This window comes from Mastigoproctus giganteus, chromosome 2 (genome assembly GCF_048544385.1).
Source record: "Mastigoproctus giganteus isolate SK-2022 chromosome 2, ASM4854438v1, whole genome shotgun sequence".
Classification (NCBI taxonomy): domain Eukaryota; kingdom Metazoa; phylum Arthropoda; class Arachnida; order Uropygi; family Thelyphonidae; genus Mastigoproctus; species Mastigoproctus giganteus.
Genome location: NC_143576.1, coordinates 210,767,453 through 210,792,589, shown reverse-complemented (window position 1 = coordinate 210,792,589; position 25,137 = coordinate 210,767,453). Strand labels below are relative to the sequence as shown.

Here is a 25,137-nt window from a genome sequence, read left to right as displayed (position 1 = left end):
TAAACATATGCTATCTTAAAAATGAAGCTTATTCAAATACTTATTAAACTACTTTATAATCAAACATATGGACACCTCCATAGCCAGGTGGGCAGGAGCAACAGTGCGTAGCACACGCTTCTTGATTAGACCGGGTTTCGAGCCTGTGACCACCAAATACGGAGAATGCGGAAAGGTCAGGGAATGACCACCACATATCCCTGGAGCAATATGGCCTCAGTTGCTAATGCTCCTTAAAAAAAAAAAAATAAATAACAAATAACCAAATCCAACATATAATATACTTACATACCTTTTATTTTCTTATAAATGTTTGCCACTCAGTGAGTTTTTCTTTCTCTCTGAAGAAATCAGTAGTAATCTTCCATCATGGCAGTATTCCACCTTGGTACTGCTTTTCCATTGTGGATATGTCTTGATGAAAGCATTCCCCTTACTCATCACTTACATTTCCCAAATTTTGAAGAAAAAACTGAAACAGGAATGAAGATATTGAATTTTCAAAGACATTCAGCAGCCCATATATTTACAACATTTTAGCACTTCTTTCTTTCTTCCAAGAAATCAGTGCACAACTACTTTAAACGATTGCCACGCTGCTAGTTCAGTATCCTGTAAGTTTGTTTCAAATACTTCATCTTTCAGGAGTTTATTTATTTGAGGTCCAATGAAAATTTCTTCTTTCAGTTTTTCATTTGTTAAATTGGAAAACAAATCCCTTGGATAGCGCCGACCGGGCTAGCCGAGTGGGTAAAGTACCTGCCCGGCAACCCAAAGGTCGCGGGTTCGATTCCCGCCTCGGGCTTGGATCAAAGTACTGCAGAAACCTTGGGAGGTGCAATATGGCCACAGAAGCCGATGCGCCAACAACTACCAAATCAAAAAAAAAAAAAAAAAAAAACCCTTGGATAGCAGAATCCATTTCCTTCTTTATCCAGAGCCTTAACAAAATTCTTCATTAATCCAAGCTTTATGTGCAAAGGTGAAAGATGAGATTTTTTTGCAGAATATATTTTATATTACTTACTTTTATTTCTCTCTGGTAAAAATTCCTTCCTCTTTTCCCACCGCTGCACAGTGTAATGTTTTTCTGTTGCACGAATGTTCCACAAATTCAGAAAACAACAGTATTTTGTGAAACTTCCCTGTAGACCAATCAGTAATCCAGTTACTTTATGACCACAGACATTCCAAGTATATAGCACACTTTTAAATTTCTCAGTTTTCTGTATCCTCAGGTTTGTGGTGCAGTTAATACAACACAGTGGAGCATAGGTTTTGTCCTGATCACCAGCCTTGCAACCAAAGTACACAGAATATGCATGTTTAGTCATAACATTTTATTGTACTCAGGATCTTGGACATATTTTCATATGTTTCCTTCAAGCCAACAGCATGAAGTAGAAGGAAGTGAGAATGCATTTCTGAACCTGCTTTTAAACTTAATTTTGAGGCATCAATAAATATATGCCATTTATCGTTGTGTGTTCATGCCCAAGTTCATTCAGAAAACCACTAATATCTTTACAGAAACACTTATTATCCTCCATAATGAAATATTTCGGAAACACTCTGACTTCTTCATTATACCATAATTTTAGTTTTTGCTTCAAGTAACTTCCACTCTTGTAATAACTTAAAACCAGGAGTTCCATTTGCTTTCAGCATTAGCATTAGTAGAGGCATATGATGCAAGAAAGCAAGCTTATTCAGCATCAGCCAAAAAAAAAAAAAAAAAAACACAACCACTACTAACATTTCACCCCTCCATTCGTTCGAAATACCTGTCCAGCTGAGCCTTAAATTTGTGTAGGCTATCAACTTTAACAACAAGTGATGGAAGTCTATTCCACAAACCAACTGCCCGCTGGCTAAAGGCAAATTTCCGCACATCTATCCGAGACATCCATCCTTCCTCAATTTGAATTTATGCCCTCTCAGGTGATTATTCTGAGCAAGAGGAAGAATCCCATTGGCATTGAGCATGCTCAAGCCATTCAAAGCCTTATACACCTCTATCAGATCACTTCACCGATGCCTAGTCTCCAGACTCTGTAATTTGCAAAACTTAAGCCTTTCTTCGTAAGAGCAACCCTTTGTTCCATTCACTAATCTTGTTGCCCTTCTCTGTACCCGTTCCAGCAGCTCTACATCCTTCTTGAAATGAGGCTTCCAGACCTGTATACAGTACTCAAGATGTGGCTAACCATTGCCTTATACAAGGGAATAATCACCTCCTTATTCCTGCTAGAAAAATTCCTGTATATCATTGACAAGACACCATGAGCTACTCTTGCAGCTCGTCTGCACTGCTCAGAGAACTTCATATCTGCCTGCACAATTACCCCCAGGTCCTTTTCATTCTCCACCACTGTCAGTGTAGTACCGCAGAGTTGATACGTTGCTCTGGGGTTACTGTTTCCCATATGTAGTACTTTACATTTGTCAATGTTAAACTTCATTTGCCACCTCTCAGCCCATCTGTTCAACCTTTCTAGATCCTGTTGCAGCAGCATAGCGTCAGTAGTGTCCTTAACAACCCTGCCAACCTTTGTATCATCTGCAAACTTGGACATTAAACTTGATATACCATCATCAATATCATTCATAAACACAGAAAACAACAACGGACCCAACACTGAACCCTGAGGAACTCCACTAATAACATTAGTCCACGTTGAGCAGTGCCCATTCATTACCACTCTCTGTCTTCTGCCACTCAACCATCCCCTTATCCATAGCAGCAATTTGCCTCCAATGCCATACTGCTCCAATTTGTGCAGCAGTCTTCCATGTGCAACAGTATCAAAAGCCTTTCTAAGATCCAAATATATAATATCAAAGTTATTCCCTGCATCCAGTTCTTTTGTGACTACATCATAGTATCCAATCAAATTGGTCAGGCAAGATCTGCCCTTAACAAAACCATGGTGCGTCTGAGCTATAACTGAATTCTTGTCTAGATGATCCTGCAGTGCTTCTTTAACCAGTGCCTCCATTAATTTTCCTGGAACAGAAGTTAAACTAACAGGTCTATAATTACTTGTGTCAGCCTTTGATCCTCCTTTGTGAATTGGGGTTACATTTGCACATCTCCAGTCTATGGGTACCTTCCCTGAGTCCAAAGAAGCTCTCATAATTATGGCTAGGGGTTTGCTTACTTCCTTTGCTGCCTCCTTTAATATAAGTGGATAGATCCCATCCACCCCAGGTGCCTTTTTTATGTTTATCCTCAACAATCTCTCCTCCACTTTACTCTCAGTTATTATAAAATCATCTAGCTCACTGCCAATGTCTACTTTACCTACGTCATTCTCCTTCCTGAATAACTCCTCATGTGTGAATGTAGATGCAAAATACTTGTTTAGATTGTTAGCCACCTGAGCAGGATCCTCAACTGTTGAACCATCAATATCCAGTGGACCAATCTGATTCATCCCTTTCCTTCTTGAGTTTAAATAGGTAAAGAACTCTTTTCTGTTTTTCTTTGCATCCTTTGCCAAAGATTTTTCGTAGTCTGCCTTTGCCTGCCTAATCTCCTTTGTGACTTGGTTACAGACCAACTTATATCTATCATAGGCTTCCATGTCACCCATTAATTTGTATGTATTCCATGCATTTTTCTTCTCTGCCACATGTCTCATTAGTTCATCTGACAACCATTTAGGCCTAAACCTTGAACAATATTCTTAGTTGATATGTAAAGCCTGGTAGCTTCCAAGATTAGTTCCTTGAATGCTTCCCATTTTGAGTTTGCTGTTGGTAACATCATCAGTTGGTCCCACTGTATAGAATTTAAATACTGTCTCAGACCATCATAGTCGCCTTTACAAAAACAAAAACCCTTCCCTTTACCTCTGATGGTAGTTACCTCCTTGAGTAAATCCCACTTCAACACACTGTGATCACTGCCACCTAGTGGTTCCTTTATCTGCAGATTCTTAATGCAAGAAGAATCACTACTGATAATCAGATCAAGAGTATTGCTCCCTCTTGTTGCTTCACGAATATGCTGATGTAGAAAACAATCATCTAATAAGTTGTTGTAAACTGTACACACTTGCACATATCAGAAATTGTCAGGGTGATTAAGACACTTCCTTTGCTTCTGTTTAAACATTTTAACAATATGGTGCTAAGAAAAACACAAAGGAAACAAAAATATGACTTTCAGAATTATTATTACTATTATTCAATAGTACTTTGTTTTAGAATTGCAATTTAATTTTATGTGAACCAATGCAAGCAGGGGTCGAGGTGTGGCACCCACACTACATCACACAGAGGAATGCCGCCCGTCTGTGTTACCAGGCAATACTAGGTGGTAGATGACTCATCAACTGGTGCAATACCGCTTATTGGACTTGAAGTGGTGGAACCCATGTTTAGTCTCCAGAGCTAAGTTCCGGTCAAATCTTGCCCATCTCTTCCATCATGCAGTATGATTGATGTCTTTTGAGGTTATGATGAACACCATGGTGAGATCCAAACTTCCTTACATTTCAAGGGTACAGCTCTAAAGCGGTGTTCACAGGCTGGCCGCTAGCTAGTACAGGGGACTAAACCTATTGGCAACTCTCTAGGAGGCTTCCGGATCTTGCTACCTCTACTCTGCCAGATAGTGATTGGAGGAAGTCCGAGTAGTGTGAATGCGGGGTAGCATTTCTGTCCATATTATGTCAAGGATCGGGTATTCGTACCACGTGTATGCCATATCCAAATATTTTATTACTTCATACAGCATGGCCCCGCCACTTTTTTCTTACTATCGAATACACCATGAATTGCCAAACTAATAGAGCAAACTTATCTGCAAACCTCCTAAACACCTCCTGGTTCATTTCACAAATATACATGGTCTCAGTGATGCCAAACCCCATGTACTTTTTATGACAGAATCTCAGTATCGGTTGATTCAACTACTGCTCATCTCAGCTACCCAAATTATTCGCTGTATGATTCCTTTCACCTCAAAGGTGGTACTTGTGCATATGTCCATTCTGACATTCCCTGTGGTAATTTGGAATATCCTCTTTTTGATCTTCTCTGGCTTAAAATCTCTCTCTCTCTACCTCATTCTGTCAAATTCATCTGTTGTCTCTGCCATTCTCCAAACTCCACTAATCATTTGGAACTCTTTGACTTTCCTCTCTTTGCAACTTGGCTTTCTCCAGTCCAACTTTCCTATCAGTGAGGTAATTTTCCTTCGTGAATTTAATGTTCACAACTCCAGCTGCCTTCTGTTTTCTAGTCACACAGAGCCAGCTGGTCGAGATGCTGAGGCTTTTGCAATTACTAATGACCTCGCACAGATTGTTCATTTACCTACCAGAATACCAGTCAATCCTAACCATACAGCCAACATGCTTGATCTTTTTCTCACAAACAGCCCTTCGAAGTACACGGAAGTGAGTTGTCGTTTAGGCATCTCAGATCACAACTTGGTGATTGTCATTTCTCCAATGGAGCCTTTATCTCACGGCTATTGCCAACCTCATGTTGTTTGGCATTACACAAATGGAAAATTGGATGACCTGCGAAATTTCTTTTCTTTTCCTCTGTCGGATTACTGTTTCAAAACTTCTGATATCAATGCTTGCTCAGATCATGTCAGAGAAATTATTCTTGTAGAAATGAAATCCTTTATTCCACGCTCCACTTCAAAATCTCATCCTTTATCTAAACCTTGGTTTTCCCATAAACGTGCTAGGGCTGTTCAAGAGAAGAACGTTGCATATCATAACTGACTTGTTTCCAATTCTTCAGTTTCATTTTCTACTTACACTCGCAACAATTGTAAAGCAGTTATTAATCAGTCCAAAATAGATTTTGATCAGGCCAAGAGTAGAAAACTTGCTTCTTGTCCTAATGTTAGCTGAGCATTCTGGTTTCTCGCCAAAGCTATTGACTGCAACTTTTGCCCATCTCTGCTCCCACCTCTGTCAAAACCAGATGGTTCTGTTGTCACTTCAGCCAAGGATAAAGCCAGCCTGCTAGCATCCAATTTTTCTTCCAACTCATATATTAATGATCTTGGTAAAACACCTCCCACCATTCCCAACAACTTCCATTCAGTGCCTCCTGTGGGCTTCTGTAGTAGTAGTGGCATGTGATGCAAGAAATCAAGTGTATGAGCTTATGCAGCATCAGCCAAAAAAAAAAAAAAAAATCACAACATTCCCTCCAAATGCCTGTCCAGTTCCTCCTTAAATTTATTCAACCTATCAACTTCCAATATGACAGATGGAAGTTTGTTCCAGCAATTAACCACCCGCTGGCTAAAGGCAAATTTCCGCACATCTATTCTACATCTGTCTTTTCTTAATTTGAATTTATGACCCTTAGGTTCATAATCTGAACAAGTGTCAAACAGATTTCAGAAGGATTTTGATGAGTCTTGATGTTAAGAAAGCTCCAGGGCCTGATGGTATTTCTCTACTTGTTCTCAAAAACCTGTGCTCCTGTTCTTTGCCACCTTTTTTCACTTTTTTATACCAAAGGTGTTTTTCTTTCTGCTTGGAAATTTGCTCATATCCAGCCAGTTCCTAAAAAGGGTTAGAAATCACTCCCATCAAATTATCATCCCATTTCAATTAATTCTACTCCTTCTAAAGTAATGGAGAAATCAATTAACTGCCAACTCTTAAACTATTAAACCTTCTGTCTGATCAACGATCACCAGTATGGATTCCGTCAGTGTTGATCCACTGGTGATATTCTAGTTTATGTTACCCATTTACAGACAAATTCAATGGAAAAGTTCGGTGAAACACAAGCTCTTGACATCTCAAAGGCTTTCGATCATGTTTGGCATAAAGGTCTTCTAAACAAGCTTCCATCTTATGGTTTGCCAACTGTTTTTAGTAATTTGTTATCCAGTTTTTTCTCTGATTGCTCACTGAAGGTGATGGTAGATGGCTCTCTGTCTTCTAACTTCTCCACTAATGCCGGTGTCCCCCAATGTTCAGTTCTTCCCCCCACTCTTTTCCTCTTGTATATTAATGACATTCTTTCATTGACTGGAAATCTTATCCATAGTTTTGCTGATGATAGCACATTGCATTCCACTTTCCAGTTTGAGAAACCTCACCATGCTCAATCAGCTTCAACTTCTCGAATATCCGCTACCAATTCCTTAAATGTCAATCTCCAGGTAATTCTTCAGTGGGGCAAAGACAACTTAGTTGATTTCAATCCTTCTAAAACTCAGTCATGTCTTATATCTCACAAAAGGATTCTTCTGCTGTTATGCTTATCTTTGGTGACACTCCGATTTGTAGGCAAGATGATATATCTCTCTCTTGGGGATTACCCTGACTTCATCTCTTTTGGCACAATGTATTAGAAATATTGCTTCCTCTGCATCTAAAAAACTTGGTTTTCTCTTTTGCTCTTATTGTTACTTTTCTTCCGAACAGTCTGTATAAATCGCAAATCCGCCCCGCCATGGAATATTGTTCCCACATCTGGGGTGGTGCCCCCAAAACCTCTCTCAGGCTTCCAGATTCCATTCTGAAGAGGGCAATTAGGTTAATTAATGACTCATCTCTAACAGAGTCTCTCCACTTTCTGCCTAATAGATGTTCTGTTTCTGCTGCATGCCTTTTCTACTGATATGTCCATGGGCACTATTCTTCTGAATTGGCTTCTATAATTCCTGCTCTCTCTTTCAAAACAGTCCAAACATGTGCCACCATCAGCCAGTGTCCATTTACTATCCAACTTCAAACTCACAGAACCAATCGTTTATTCATTCAGCTGCTGTTTTCTGGAACAACTTTCCTTCATACGTATTTCCTGAAAATTACAGTCTATAGAAGTTCAAGTCTAATGTCAACAAATATTTTCTTTCATCTTCCCAACCTCCAACCCATGTACGGTAGTAAGTATTATAGGTTTTAATACCTCTCGTGTTTGGGGTTTTCATTTAAAAAAAAAAAAATGTAGCTGCAGTTTAAGTATATGCACCTGTTGTTTTGTATCTGAAATAAATAAATAAATATGAGACTTAAGCATGTTGATTAGTAGAGCTTATCATTTTCTCAGGTTAATTGTTTCTCTCAAGGGAGTCAGATATAATCAAATTTTGTAAGGTGCAGACAATAAAAATATATGCTAGAAAATTACAAGACTGGTTTGTGTTATTTTGCTATTAACCCTTTCTGGAGTGAGTTCCCTGAATATGTTTGGGTCCCTGAGTAGTGAGTTTTCAACTGGGGGCTGTTTCTGTGGACTGAGTTTCTTTATGAAATTCTGAAAATTTATAAAATGAAAACTTTGTGCATAAATGTATTTAAATATTAATTTGTTCTTATTATGATATGGTTTTCCAACATTATAGCAAAAATACTATCAAAAATCAAATCAGAATTTTAAAAAATTAATAGAAAACTTTGTAAAAAATCATAGAAAATTTTAAAAAAAAATAAAATAAAGAGAAAAAAGAAATTATAAAAAATTCAGAAAAACGTGATTGGTACTTTTTTTTGATATATTATTTCTACACCTGTTTATGTATTATTGCATTCAGTTTCATCAACTTTTGGATCTGAATTTTGACTTTTGTAAGTTTACAACAGCAGACACAGTTGTAAAACTATAATACAGCCATGTTTACCACCATTGGAGGGCACCAGACAGTTGGTTTGAATTGCTGTTAAAGAGTACAGGGGACCTGTTTGTTAATTTTGGGGGAGTTTTGTAGTTTTTGCTACTCAGCTGTCAGCCACAATCTCCTTCTGCTCCTCTGATTTTAAAACCTATGTTCATGCTGCTATCTATTATAAACTCTGCTGACTGTATCCAGATGACCTTTGAATTTCTTCAAACTGTAAGCAACAATTACCTGCAGATTTTCCCTACTACCGAAGTCAAACTAACTGGTCTATAGTTACTGACTTCACTCTTAAAACTGCCTTTATGTATTGGTGATATGTTGGCACTTCTCCAATCCAAGGAAATCTCTCCTGAGTCCAATGATGTCCTCATAATTAACCTCAATGGTTCAATACATTCTGGCTGTATCCCTCAGAGTTACTAGGTATATGCTATCAACCCCAAGAGCCTTTCTTGCCTTTAGGCTCAAAAGTTTTTCTAATAAAGAGTCATCTGTAATTGCAAAATCACTGCTTGCATATATCTCAGCCTCACTTGCACAGCCACTCCTCAGTATGAAGGAGCTTTCATCATTAACGACCTATGCAAAGTACCTATTCAGTTCATCAGCAACAACATCTAAGTTGTCTAAGACCTTTTCACACTGAGTACACAAGTTTCTGATCTAATTCATTTTCTTCTTCTTTGTATTCACATGCCCAAAAAAAACTGGTTGTCTATTCTTTGTTTTCTTAGCCAGTGTTTTCTCATACTTGGCCTTGGCCTCCCTAACCTTATATCTATTATTATTACAAAACAACTTGTAGCTGATCTTTATGAAAATTTGTAGGCTTCAGTACTTATCATTGCTCTTTGCTTCCCTATGCTGTCTTTTTCTACCCTATCAGACTAGTCAGCTTTGTTTTCATCCATCTGAGTATTCTCCTCATGCTGTATTTTCTTACTGGCTTACATGTATTCATGGCTTCTGTGATTATTGCTTTTAAGGTATTTCATAATTCTGATGTATTCTTCTCCCTCTGCAGTCTGCCCAATTAATAGATCCATGTACCGATTTAAACTCTCATAGTTCCTTTCCTTTTCGGAAATTTGAACCTATGCCTCTACTTTTAACTTTTGCAACATCTTTCTTCATCTTTCAACTAATGAATGCATAATCACTACCAGCCAATGGTTCCTGTACTGTAAGCCCTACGATGCCATCTGATTCATGAGTAATGATGAAGTCTAGAATGTTCTTACCTCTAGTATTTTCTCTGACATACTAGTACAGTTATTGTGCAGTAATATACACACATATATGATTGAGCAATGCAAACAGGCTGCCAGGACAGTTCATAGAGTTTTGTCAGTGATATATAGGAATTTTGCTAGCAGGAAGTGATTATTAGCATTAGCATTAGTAGAGGCATATGATGCAAGAAAGCAAGCTTATTCAGCATCAGCCAAAAAAAAAAAAAAAAACACACACAACCACTACTCCCATTTCACCCCTCCGTTCGTTCGAAATACCTGTCCAGCTGAGCCTTAAATTTGTTTAGGCTATCAACTTCAACAACAAGTGATGGAAGTCTATTCCACAAACCGACTGCCCACTGGCTAAAGGCAAATTTCCGCACATCTATCTGACATCCATCCTTCCTCGATTTGAATTTATGCCTTCTCAGGTGATTATTCTGAGCAAGAGGAAGAATCCCATCGGCATTGAGCATGCTCAAGCCATTCAAAGCCTTATACACCTCTATCAGATCACCTCGTTGATGCCTAGTCTCCAGACTCTGTAATTTGCAAAACTTAAGCCTTTCTTCGTAAGAGCAACCCTTTGTTCCATACACTAATCTTGTTGCCCTTCTCTGTACCCGTTCCAGCAGCTCTACATCCTTCTTGAAATGAGGCCTCCAGACTGTTGTATACAGTACTCAAGGTGTGGCCTGACCAATGCTTTATACAATGGAATAATCACATCCCTATCCCTGCTAGAAAAATTCCTGTATATCATTGACAAGACACCATGAGCTACTCTTGCAGCTTGTCTGCACTGCTCAGAGAACTTCATATCTGCCTGCACAATTACCCCCAGGTCATTTTCATTCTCTACCACTGTCAGCGTAGTACCACAGAGTTGATACGTTGATCTGGGGTTACTGTTTCCCATATGTAGTACTTTACATTTGTCAATGTTAAACTTCATTTGCCACCTCTCAGCCCATCTGCTCAACCTTTCCAGATCCTGTTGCAGCAGCATAGCATCAGTACTGTCCTTAACAACCCTGCCAACCTTTGTATCGTCTGCAAACTTGGACATTAAGCTTGATATACCATCATCAGTATCATTTATAAATACAGAAAACAACAATGGACCCAACACTGAACCCTGAGGAACTCCACTAATAACATTAGTCCACGTTGAGCAGTGTCCATTGATTACCACTCTCTGTCTTCCGCCACTCAACCATCCCTTTATCCATAGCAGCAATTTGCCTCCAATGCCACACTGCTCCAATTTGTGCAGCAGTCTTCCATGTGCAACAGTATCAAAAGCCTTTCTAAGATCCAAATATATAATATCAAAGTTATTCCCTGCATCCAGTTCTTTTGTGACTACATCATAGTATCCAATCAAATTGGTCAGACAAGACCTGCCCTTAACAAAACCATGCTGTGTCTGAGCTATAACTGAATTCTTGTCTAGATGATCCTGCAGTGCTTCTTTAACCAGTGCCTCCATTAATTTTCCTGGAACCGAAGTTAAACTAACAGGTCAATAATTACTTGTGTCAGCCTTTGATCCTCCTTTGTGAATTGGGGTCACATTTGCACATCTCCAGTCTATGGGTACCTCTCCTGAGTCCAAAGAAGTTCTCATAATTATGGCTAGGGGTTTTCTTACTTCCTTTGCTGCCTCCTTTAATATAACTGGATAGATCCCATCCACCCCTGGTGCCTCTTTTATGTTTATCCTCAACAATTTCTCCTCCACTTTCCTCTCAGTTATTAGAAAATCATCTAGTTCACGGCCAATGTTTACTTCACCTACGACATTCCCCTTCCTGAATAACTCCTCATGTGTGAATGTAGATGCAAAATACTTGTTTAGATTGTTAACCACCTGAGCAGGATCCTCAACTGTTGAACCATCAACATCCAGCGGACCAATCTGATTCATCCCTTTCCTTCTTGAGTTTAAATAGGTAAAGAACTCTTTTCTGTTTTTCTTTGCATGCCAAGGATTTCTCATAATCTGCCTTTGCCTGCCTAATCTCCTTTGTGACTTGGTTACAGACCAACTTATATCTATCATAGGCTTCCATGTCACCCATTAATTTGTATGTATCCCATGCATTTTTCTTCTCTGCCATATGTCTCATTAGTTCATCTGACAACCATTTAGGCCTGAACCTTGAACAATATTTCTTGGTTGGTATGTAAAGCCTGGTAGCTTCCAAGATTAGTTCCTTGAATGCTTCCCATTTTGAATTTGCTGTTGGTAACATCATCAGTTGGTTCCACTGTATAGAATTTAAATACTGTCTCAGACCATCATAGTCGCCTTTACGAAAGCAAAAACCCTTCCCTTTACCTCTGATGGTAGTTACCTCCTTGAGTAAATCCCACTTCAGCACACTGTGATCACTGCCACCTAGTGGTTCCTTTATCTGCAGATTCTTAATGCATGAAGAATCACTACTGATAATCAGATCAAGATATTACTCCCACTAGTTGCCTTCCGAACATGCTGGTGTAGAAAACAATCAGCCAATAAATCCACAAAAGCCTTGCTAGTGTGTGAGTGACCAACCCACAAATTCCAGTCAATATCTGGGAAATTAAAATCCCGCATTATAAGACTCTCTGATTTACTGGCCCATTCTATTTCCCTGTACAGTATCTTATTATACTCATCAGACTCATTAGGCCTATAGCACACTCCTACTCTCAATTTTGATTTACATGTGCTTATGTCACACCAAACTGACTCAACACTGCTCTGTTCATCGATGTCGACTGGCTTCACTTCCTTGGATTTTATGTGTTTCTTAACTAATAGCATAACCCCTCCTCCCTTCCTATCCTGTCTATCCATTCTGTAGACGTTGTCCCCAAATTCCAGTTCTGCACTCCTTATATCTGTGTGACACCACGTCTCTTATATCCCAACAATATCTGCCTTTGATATTTTGAGCAATACCTCAAATTCATCAATGATCCCATAGTATAAGGCAATGGTCAGGCCACATTTCAACTTATGTACTGCATATAGGTCTGGAGGCCTCATTTCAGGAAGGATGTGAAGTTGCTGGAATTAGTACAGAGAAGGGCAACTAGATTGGTGGTCGGAACAAAGGTGTACTCTTACCAAGAAAGTCTTCAGTTCTGCAAATTGCAGCATCTGGAAACTAGGCACCTGCAAGGTGATCTAATTGAGGTGTTTAATGCTTTGAACATATTGAGCAAGCTCAATGCTGATGGGATTCTTCCTCTTGCCCAGATTACTCACCTGAGAGGGCATAAATTCAAATTGAGGAAAGACAGTTATAGAATAGATGTGTGTGCATTATGCAAATTACTTGGTTGCAGAGAAGGGCAACCAAACTTGAGAAGGGAACAAAAGGCTACTCTTACCTAGAAAGACTTTAGTTTTGCAAATTGCAGTGTCTTGAGACTGAGCACTGTGAGAAGATCTGATTGAGGTGTTCAAAAAGCCTTGAATAGATTGAGTACACTAAATGTTAATGGCATTCTTGCACTTGCTGAGACTACACGCATGAGGGGGAAGAAATTTAAATTGAGGAAGGATGGTTGCAGGATACAATAGATGTATAGAAGTTTCCCTTTAGTCAATGGGTGGTTGATTCCTGGAACAATCTTCCATTTGTTGTTGTGGAAGTGGATAGTGTAAATAAATTCAAGGAAAAACTAGACAGACTATTAGATAGATTGGATAGGTTAAATGGGGAGGTTTTTTTTTTTTTTTTTTTTTTTGGCTGATGCTGTATAAGCTTGCTTTCTTGCATCTGCCCCTAATACTAATATTATTTGAGTAAATAAATACTTAATGTGTGAATAAAAAATAAATACATATAAAAAAAAACAGATTAGAGGCAAATTATTATATATTATATAACAGAAATATTAAGTACAGAGATTATGCAAGCTCTTGTTAAAGGTTTATTTATTTTTCTTCCTTTCCATTTCTAAGAACTGTAGATGTGCCTGGACCCTTATCTAAGTATCGCTTTGTTGGAGGAGCACACACTATAACTGATCCTCAGCAAAAAGGACTGTATTTTAGCAAGTTTAAGTAAGAATAGTTCATACCTTTTTATTTTTATTTGTAAAGAATACTTATACACTTTCTTGATGTATAAGTTGTGATAAAAAAAGTTCAGGGTCTGATTTTGTATTTTGAAATTGTGGTATAATAGTAAATTACAACTTTCACATGTTTTTTCACAATATGACTCATCTAGATGTATAAAAACATGAATCAGCTGTTTATCTGCAGCCAGTCTCTGAATCAGCATACATTGAATAGGTGTTTTATGTGTTTTGTCTTGCTTTAATATGTGTGATTTTACTGATCAAATTTTGCATCAAATTAGGAAAACGTTTAGCAGACACCACCAAAATGTTAAAAACAGCTTTCATTGAAAATGCTGTATATCGTTCAAATATTCTTCAGTGGTGTGCAAATTTTATTGAGCACTGCTTGTCTGTCAAAGGTAATGCTCACTCTGGTTGCCTCTTAATCCATGACCTGTGATTTAATTGCTCATGTTTATGATCTGATCACAAGTGATTTATGTTTAACTATCTATAGAAATATCTAGGGAAATTGATATTTCATATTTGACTTATTAATCAGTTTTAACATAAGATTTGGGAATGCAGCATGTTTCTCAGCCAAGTCTGTCTCACATCTTCACTGATGATCACAGAGAGTAGCAAATTCATGCATATCAGGATACCTCATCATGCTACTACTGCTGGCCCACACTTCATTTCTTCCATCAATACTGGTGACAAATTTTGTATTCCTGGGATACACCCAGAGAGCCTCCCAAGTCCAAGAAAAAATAAATCTTGATCAAATGTGAAGGTCATGTTTGTCACATTTTTTTGACCCGTGGGGCATTTTTCACTGTGAATTTGTCCTGCATGGTCAAGTAGTGAGCTAGAAATACAACAAAACAGCTCTGCAGTGATTGCATGATGCTGTTTGCAGAAAATGGCTGGAAAACTGGGCTTCAGGGAATTGGCACCTTCCCTACACACGTGGTGTTTAGCATTCAAGAATTTCTTTTGAGGCACTTCATCAGTGTGTACCCTCCATAATACTTATCATAGTTAGCTCTGTATGTTTTTTCCCCCCAATCTTAAATCCTGCATCCCTTGAAACGTCACAGATTTAAAATGATTGAGGAAATTATTCAGAATGTGACACAGGAACTATTAGCAATTGCAAAAGAAGCCTATCAGGAGTAATTCCAAAAGTTAGAGGCATTGGAAGCAGCGTATATGCTATCAAGGAGACTACTTCAAAAGTTACTGGTTATCAATCCGAATAACCAGTAAGCTTCAGCATTTCCCAAACTATTTGATGAAATCTCATATATACAATGCTGAAATTATCATCATTATTAATGCTGTTATTATTAAAAAATAATTATGTATTAAAAATAAATTATCTGTTGATATAGCTAAATGGTCCCAAGAGGATTTAAATGATTGTCTGCAACATCTTGCCATACCCACCCAACCAGACTCCAGCTTATTAATATTATTGGTATACATAATTTTCCAAAATGCATAATGATTGGTTTTATTTTGGTAACCACACAATGATATTATGCAATTATATATGTGTGTGTGTGTTTACAGTTGAAGCTCTTTATAGTGATCTCCAGGGGATTGAGAAAAACTTTCATTGTATCTGTAGGATGTTATATCAGTATTTCATAAAATCAGCAAAACAAGAAAGAAAAGTTTCAACATTTAATGTAATTCTACTAATACAATATAGTAAAATCTAATTATGTACAAGTACTACAGTATTAAACAAGTAAATGAAGTGTACATTTTTCATCGATTGTATGGTGTAGTAAAATTAATTTCTAAATCATGTATGTATAGTATATACAGTAGTACATATATACAATATCTGTGTGTATGTATTGATACTTATATATATATCAAGTCCTAACTGTAAGAGAATTTGAAAGTGCCTGATAGCAGTTAATTCATTTTCACTGTTATAGAGTGCACTTGAAAAAATGATGTACTCTTTCTAATCCTTGATGGACCCAGCCCCTTCAGTGAAACTTCTTGCTTAACTGCAGCAGATTCCTCTTCTTCATCACTATAAATTCCAGGTTCCTTTATGCCTGCAATGAGTTTTTCTTCATTTGTGCATATCCTGAAATATGCAATGTCTGCATCCATTTCAGTTCAGTCTTCAAACATGTTTCTCTCTTAGTGTAGGTGACTATATATTTCCTAAAAAATTCTTTGCTATTATCAGACTGTTCTTCGCTATTAATAGAGGAAGAAGCACATGAATCTTCATTCGTTGTGTTATTCAAGTCCAAACCCAGGATGTTTGGATTTTGTCAGGTGACAAATCTAGGATGTTTGAATTAGTTGGCTATCACTTTTTTTTCAACCTCATCCAATGCTAATAACACAGAAATACATAACCTGCAGTACTGTGATTTTGCACTGTGTTTTGTTTTTGAGAACAGCAAAGTATTATTTTTAATAGCATCCTTTGATAGTTTTTCTTAAAGTGCTAGATTGTACCTTTATCAAGCGAAGAATTAAGCTGAAGAATTAATATCATTTTAGGTAGCAGGTACTCAGCAGTGATTGCATGCGGGCCATTCATTTGGCAGTGAGGGATGCAGCTATCTACAAAAATCAAAATTTTTCTGTTCTCCCTACTCATCTTTCCAAGTCTCTCATCCATACTAGATTTTTGATGCTGTCCAAGTCTTTTGGTGTATTTGATTCATAGTTGGCAATGCCTTCACTTTTGTCATTTTTCTGCCACTACATTTTCACCTTTAAATGTAAGTGCTTTATTCAGTAGCAATTTAAGTCATTTCATCAGCATTAAAGATGCCATTCTGATTGTTTTTCCCTCTGCAGGAACATTTTTTGCATGCTTCATTATTAGCCATTCCAAGTGTGCATTTTCAAGATCTGGATACTTTGCCTTTTATGCTCTGATCCCACTTAGTGCAGCAAATTTCCCTTTCAATCTTTCAGAATGATGAAGAGAGTGCCCTTTTGGAACATCAGTCCTAGAATGCACACCATTATCTACAGCTTATAAAATCTTCATTTTTTTTTTTCTGTGATTGGCAAAGATACCCACTCTGCAGAAGCTATTGATAAACATATAGCTTGTATTAGTGTATAATAAAATGAACTTCAGTCAAAGCTAATTTAATTTTGCCACAAAGTGGTTTCTTACAGTCAACCTGAAAGCTTGTCATTAGCTTCAATAAATAGCACATTTTCATTTTGCAATGCAAATTTTGTAAGGTAATAAAAAAAGCAAAAATCAAGATAGAGTGGTGGAAGTTTTAGGTTAATATAGAAAATTTGTTCATCTTTCAAAGTCACATAAAATAGCATTAGATTTATGGGAAATTGGTCATGACCTACCACATAGGTCATTATAAAGTGGCAGGACATTATAAAGAGGGTCTCTATGAACAGCTTTGTGTGTATATTTATATACACTGCCTTACCATTAATATCCAGACACCTGCCTTTAGACAAAAAAAAAAAAAAAAAAGAGCTTTTATTGTGTCATTTAATACTTTGTGCTGAAACCTTTTACTTTTATGATGGACTTCAATCTTCATGGCATACTCTCAACCAGCTTTTTATAAATGTCAGGTGAGGTGTCCAAGTTTGCAGATGATACAAAAGTTGGCAGGGTTGTTAAGGACACTACTGACACTATGCTGCTGCAACAGGATCTGGAAAGGTTGAGCAGATGGGCTGAGAGTTGGCAAATGAAGTTTAACATTGACAAATGTAAAGTACTACATATGGGAAACAGCAACCCCAGAGCAACATATCAACTCTGTGGTACTACACTGACAGTGGTAGAGAATGAAAAGGACCTGGGGGTAATTGTGCAGGCCGATATGAAGTTCTCTGAGCAGTGCAGACGGGCTGCAAGAGTAGCTCATGGTGTCTTATCAATGATATACAGGAATTTTTCTATCAGGGATAAGGAGGTGATTATTCCCTTGTATAAGGCAATGGTCAGGCCACACCTTGAGTACTGTATACAGGTCTGGAGGCCTCATTTCAAGAAGGATGTAGAGCTGCTGGAACGAGTACAGAGAAGGGCAACAAGGTTAGTGAATTGAACAAAGGGTTGCTCTTACGAAGAAAGGCTTAAGTTTTGCAAATTACAGTGTCTGGAGACTAGGCACCAGCAAGGTGATCTGATAGAGGTGTATAAAGCCTTGAATGGTTTGAGCATGCTCAATGCTGATGGGATTCTGCCTCTTTGCTCAGAATAATCACCTGAGAGGGCATAAATTCAAATTGAGGAAAGACAGATGGAGGTTAGATGTGTGGAAATTTGCCTTTAGCCAGTGGGTAGTTGGTTGGTGCAACAGACTTCCATCCCTTGTTGTGAAAGTTGATAGCCTAAATAAATTTTAAGGCTCAGCTGGACAGGTATTTCGAACGAACGGAGGGGTGAAGTGGAAGTTTTTTTTTTTTTTTCCCTAGCTGATGCTGCATAAGCTTGCTTTCTTGCATCATATGCCTCTACTAATGCTAATGCTAATCTTTTAATAGGTAGTTGATTGCTAGAACAGACTTTCATCTGTTGTTGTGGAAGTTGATAGCTTAAATATATTTAAGCCTGAACTAGACAAACATTTGGAATGACCGGATGGGTGAAATGGGAAGGGTTTTTTTTTGGCTGATGCTGTATAAGCTTGCTTTCTTGCATCATATGCCTCAACTAATGCTAATGCCTCTCATGCTTGGGGATTTTGTGAAAAAAAAAGTATCATTGAGGATACCTTAAGTATTCAGAGAAACTGCTAATTGGGTGTGGGGAGAAGGATAATATAGATTTGCATTTATATGATAAAATGGGTAAAAGTAATACTTGCATTCAGCTCAAGAATTCCTTTTTGTTGCTGCAACAGCTGATGCCGGCAGGATGTGCTGAGGGTAGCAGTGTTTCTAATGAGTGGGAACATAAAGCTCACTATGGGGTAACAAGCCTAAATAATTTAAAAGGATGTGTCAGGGTAGTAAACTATAGAAGAATACTTAGTCTTATCTGTATCTACAGTAATGTCAGGAGTGTCGCCAAAAAAATGGCTGAATTTAACTTCTGGTTAGGACAATGCTGACATAATAGGGCTTGGTGCCATCCAGAATTGGGTATAGCAAGTTCCAATATTGTTTGTATTGTGTATTTAGGAAATACCTTTAGGAAATTCTTTCCTAAATGCATTATTAAGAAATTTTAGGAAGTGGTGGAATCATGCTTCTTATGATAAGCAGCCTGAGCAAGAAATGGGCTTTTGATGAGTCAGAAGATTACATCTGCCAGCAGAGAATCTGTGTGATGTGAGTTAGTTGGAAGCAAAGGTATAATGAGAGTGAGAATTCTACAGAGCAGAGGATTGCAAAGAGTATGATGAGAGTCTCCGCATGCATATGGAATGGGCAAGCAAGCGTGAATGTCTTATTATGGGCGACTTCAATCATCCCCCCCCTTCAATAGTGGAATAAGTGGGACAGAAACTCACCATGGGAAAAATTTTTTAAAATAAATTAGATGATTATTATTTGTTCCAGCATATTAGAGAAAATACTAGTTAGAGAATATTCTTGACCTCATTATTATGGACGAATCAGATGACATCATAGGGGTTAAAGTACAAGAACCATTGTCAGGAAATGATTGTGCAGTCATCAGTTGAAAGATGAAGAAAGATGTTATAGTAGTTAAAGGTAAAGGCATGGGTTTTAATTTCAGAAGAGGGGACTTTGACAGTTTAAGGTGCTATATGGCATCTGTTAATTGGTCATGTTGCAGATGAGGGCAAATACATTTTGAATTATGGAATACCTTTAAAGCAAAAATCACAGAAGCTATGAACACATACATACCATTAAGAAAATATTGCATGAGAAGGATGCCAGAATGGATGAATGCAGAGCTAGCTAGTCTAATAGATCAGAAAAAAATACCATAAGATAGTTAGTGTGCCAGGGTAATAAACTATCCTGACACTAACATGACGAAAAGTACTGAGACCTACAATAGCTACAAGTTGAACCATAATAGTACAGTCAGTCCTCGTATAACACGTGTTTACACTACATGAATTCGATCATACACAATTTATAAATAGGGGAACGATATCGCATATAACATGAACCAATTCGCTTATGCACTATTCACCTTTGTGTTTACAAGAAATGGAATCACCCCAACTGAACACAACACAATAGGAATGAAGAGAAGAATCTGAAAATGCGCGGTATTTGTTTTTTATATCAGTAAAAGGGAAACAAATCTCACATAATAACGTAAAAACCCCACACAATTCCAGCTATCGCAAATGCAATTGGATAAAATTTACTACCAGTTTATAATAGATTCCACTAGCAGAAACGCAACTGGAATTTGTTTTTTATTGTTTTATGGTAGTGACCTCCAGAAATATGCTTTGGTAAAATGTGAGCTAGTGAGGTGTTAATAGTGTGTCTCTGCCTTTACAATGTTGTTTATTCAGTTGTGCTACACGTGCGTAGCATTGTTTATATGTATCAAGCGTGCCTCCTCATTTTGCAATTGTGCTTTATTCCCTAAAAATAGTAAAATACTTAAAGGGTGTGAAAAGGAAGCGTCCTGGTGAGGACACTACAGATTCAGAGAGAAAAAAAAAGCATTATCTATAGACAGAGGCAGACTGGGTCAAAAATTCTTACCCAGAAAATTTGTAGCAGCCTCATTCTAGCATTTATGGTCAAAATCACACTGGCCTCCGGCCCACCAGGTTTTCAGCAGTAAGGCTTATGGCCAATCCACCTCTGTTGATAGAGAAAAAATATGAAATTATTGTGAAATGCTTTGAGCGAAATGAAAGAACATATGATATTGCATGTGCTACAGGCCTGAATGAGACAACGCTGAGAATTAGAAATAATGCAGAGAAAATAAAAACTTTCATAGCAGAAACAACTCAGTGTTTTTTTTTTTTTTTTTTTTGCTGATGCTATATAAGCTTGCTTTCTTGCTTCATGTGCCTTTGCTAATGATCCATTAGATCAAGACATAGAATTGGAAGAGATGGAAATGGCTGTCGTCTGTTTGGATAGAAGATCAAACAAAGAACAAGTTTGCTTACAATAGAAGCAAAAGCATTAGCAATATTTTATTATGTAATAGTCTTATTAATTTACTATTATTACTAATAATCGTAATAAAATACTTACATATTTTATTATGATTATTTATTGTGTTTGGTAATGTTTTTGTTACAAATGTGTGTTCAGTCTTGGGTGGTTGGCACGTAACCCTGGGCCGACCGGGCTAGCCAGGTGGGTAAAGTGCCTGCCTGGCAACCCAAAGGTTGCGGGTTCGAATCCCGCCTCGGGCTTGGATCAAAGTACTGCAAAAACTTTGGGAGGTGCACTATGGCCACAGAAGCCGATGCGCCAACAACTACCAAAAAAAAAAACCTAACCCTATTTTTCCCATAGGACCTGTTATTTATATTGCATGATTTTGCATTGCACAAGCTTTTCTAGGAACACAACTATCATGCTATATGAGGACTGACTGTACCACATATAAGTTAGGGATGCCAAGGGACTGACTGTATCACATATAAGTTAGGGATACAATACAACAGAGAAAAAAGAGAATCAGATTGGAATATTGTGTACTAGGTGTAGTAAAGTCTTAGATAACCCAGCTGATGTTGCTTATGAATTGAATAGCTACTTTGCATCAGTCTTTACTGATGAAATAGCCTTTATACTGAGAAACGGCTGAGCCATATGAAATTAGTGATTTTAAACTACAGATAACTGTTTATTAGAAAAACTTTCAAGCATAAAGGCAGGTAAGGCTGATGGAGTTTATGGCACATACCCAGTAATTTTGAGGGAGGCCACTAGAGAGTGTATTGAGCTATTGAGGTTAATTATGAGGGAATCTTTGGATTCGGGATAGAGTCCTTTGGACTGGAGAAGTGTCAACATATCTCCAATATGTGAAGGCAATTCTAAGAGTGAAGTTAGTAACTACAGACTGGTCAGTCTGATTTCAGTGGTGGGGAAAATCTTAGGAGATACAATGAAGAGTGCAACCCAGAAGCATTATTATTTAGAAAGAAATTGCTTTCTGAAGAACTATGGTTTGCTTTTGTTCAGGGAAAACCATGTTTAACTAACCTAGTAAGTTATTTTGACACAGTTCTCATGAGCTGGATGTAGAGAACAATTTTGATATAGTTTATTTGGATCTTAGCAAAGAATTTGACTCAGTTCCTCCTGAGAGATTACTCTATAAGCTGGAACATGTCAGGATTACTGGAAAATTTTAAATGGATTGCTGGGTGGCTGCAGAGCAGAAGGCAGAGGGTTGTGATTAATGGATATTCTTCAGATTGGTGTAACCCGAGGGGGCTCACATTTGGTGAGTATGGGCTTGGCAAGCCCCTGGTCCTGAGCTGGATATCATCATTCTTCTCTTTCTTGGTGATTCCTTTCTGCTTCTCTCTCTCTCTCTCAGGGTAACTCAGGAATTTTTTTTTGCCATAGGCCTCAGGCTTCCTTGCACTACATGGCTAATAATAATAATAATAAAAAAATAAATAAATAATGTGAGAAGTTGAGTCCCCCAAGATTTGTTTCTTCGACCATTGTTTCTGATTTTCATAAATGACATTGACGAAGGAATAGAAGGCATGTTGTCAAAATTTGCAGATGACATAAAGATTGATAGATTTGTTAATAATCAGTGCCAAGCAGCACTCTTGCAGAATGACTTAAAGAGGCTTCAAGAATTGTCAGAAAAGTTGCAGCTAAGTTTTAATGCAGCAAAATGCAGGGTCTTACACTTGTGGGATAGCAACTCCAAAATAAATTATACACTTGTTGGGATTGAATTAAAAACAGTAGAAGAAGAAAGAAATCTGGGAGTTTAAATATGGGCAGATATGAAGTTTTCTGAGTGGTGTAAACAGGCAGCCAGGAAAGCTCATGGTGTCGTCTCAATGATTTATCAAACATTATTCTGTAGTGAATGGGTGGTCATAATTGCACTGTATAAGGCAATTGTAAGATTGCATTTGGAATACTATGTCAAAGTATGGAGACCGCATCTGAAAAAGACGTTGAGCTTCTTGAAAGGGTGCAAAGTTGGGCAACGAGCATGGTGAGACCAGCAAAAAGGCAGCTGCATGAGGAAAGATTCTGATTATGTGGGCTACAGTGCTTGATAACCAGGCACCTCAAAGGGGACCTGTTTGAGGTTTATAAGGCTTTGAGAGGGGTTAAGTAAAATGAATGAAGTTAGAATTTTCACTGTTATAAGAATTCCAGAATTATGGGCCTTAAATTCAAATTAGAGGAGAAGAGGTTTAGACTAGATTGTAGAAAATTTTCTTTTAGCTAGTGAGCCATTGATTACTGGAACAAGTTGCCTCTGCAGGTAGTTAAGGTTGACAGTTTGAAGAAATACAAAGGTCAACTGGATAGTTACCTTCAACAAGGAAGGAAGTTCATAATTTGTTGTTTCTTTTCTTTCTTTCTTTCTTTTTTTTTTTTTGTCCAGTGCATCAAAAACCTGTGGCTTCTTTTCACTATTTGGCTATTACCAATACTAATATTACTAACACTAATTTATCAGGCCTTTCCAAATTTCATTAAAATCAAACCACTAAAAACCTGGTAATTATTATTTCTTGTTTTTTATACATGGTATATAGCTAGCCTACAAAGCACTGGATATTATGTCTGTTGCCATGTGCTGATGAATGGAAAATATGGTAGATATGCAAAATGGTCTATGCATAAAAGTCATTGTTTTTTTTCCTTGGTTTTTTAACTCCTTCATGGATTATCATGAGATCTCATTTTTAGTTTTAAAAGTTATTTGGAACTACAAGAAATATCTCGGGATACAATAATACTAGAAGCAAACAATAATACCTCCAAAATTTGAATTTTCTTACATCTGGCAGCAGACGGCTAGCTTTCATTTTACTTATGTTTACTTATTATTGTACAGCAGTGTCAGAACAGTAGTGCGCATTCCTATGTGTCGCCAGTAAGCAAAATAAAATTTGCCGTCCTAAATGCTGAATACTGATAAGCGTTAACCAATTAGAAAACTATATCGAAAAATATTTTGGCACCCTCTTGAACTGCTGCCCGTAAGTGACGCTTACCTTGCCTATCCGCTTGCAGCAGCCATGTAGTTAGTTCACAATTATTGCATTCGACTTGATTTTTTAAATTTATTTATATAATGAGTAGTGAAGAGCGTTTTTCTGTTCCTTTCTTTTAGCTCAAGTGCTAATTTATTAAAAAAAATCTGTATACTTTGCAAACTTTTTGGCATACACGAGATAACTCGGGATAGCACAAATGGGTTAATTACTCCCACGTATTTTTTACTAAAAAATTTATAAAAAACACAAAAAATTATACAATGGGTATTCGCACGATGTGTACTTTTAATCTGTAAAATAAAAAAATTCAATCCATTATGGTACATTTTAAGGAAAAAAATATTCCGGGAAGGGGTTAATTATAAATCATGAATTATTGCTATTTGCTAACATGCCTGAAACACACTGCATACATTAACTTGTTATTATTGTCAGGTCTTGACAAACTTAGGCTCCCATTTTTATTGACAACTGGAAATTATAACTGGTAAATAAATTTTTTTGGTTATAATTTATCAGTCTGTTAGAACTTAACTAGCAACTAGTTACGTACTTTGGATCTGTTTTACAAAGTGGCTCTTAGACCTGGAGCAGATTTGTTCAGGCTTGATTATCATAACAAAATCCAAAATCTGTTTAAAGCAATCTGTATGAAACAGAAAACTCCAAAACAAAAAAAATTTCCAAAATAATTTGTGAAATTTTTTTGATGATACTACAAGTCTGTTTACTTTTGTAAAATTCACTGGATATAATATTACTTTATAATGAAGTTCATAAGAATTCTCTTCATACTTGTTACCATAAGGTGTGAATAAACACAAACTTTTATCGGTGACTCGTTTTGTAATGGACATGTAATCCTCGATTTCTCAGCCAGTTCTGATTATAGATAAATCATGTTTTACAAAAAATGGAATCCTTTGCTCTTAAAACACTCATAATGAAGAAATCCCACATACAATTGTCAGTACTCATTGTCAACATACCTTTTCCCTTTAATGTTTGGTGTGGTGTTCTTGGGGACAAGCTTACTGGTTGTTATATTTTACCAGAAAGG

General features: G+C 37.3%; 1 protein-coding gene across 1 annotated transcript in view; it reads left to right on the top strand.

The window, feature by feature from the left end:
• The window catches only part of LOC150090032 (uncharacterized), a 329,054-nt gene that overhangs the window by 210,805 nt on the left and 93,112 nt on the right, over window positions 1-25,137 (top strand). The window contains exon 14 of the mRNA XM_090368942.1: window positions 13,817-13,918. Coding sequence (XP_090225068.1) covers window positions 13,817-13,918 — 102 coding nt within the window. The remainder of the gene's footprint in view (window positions 1-13,816; window positions 13,919-25,137) is intronic.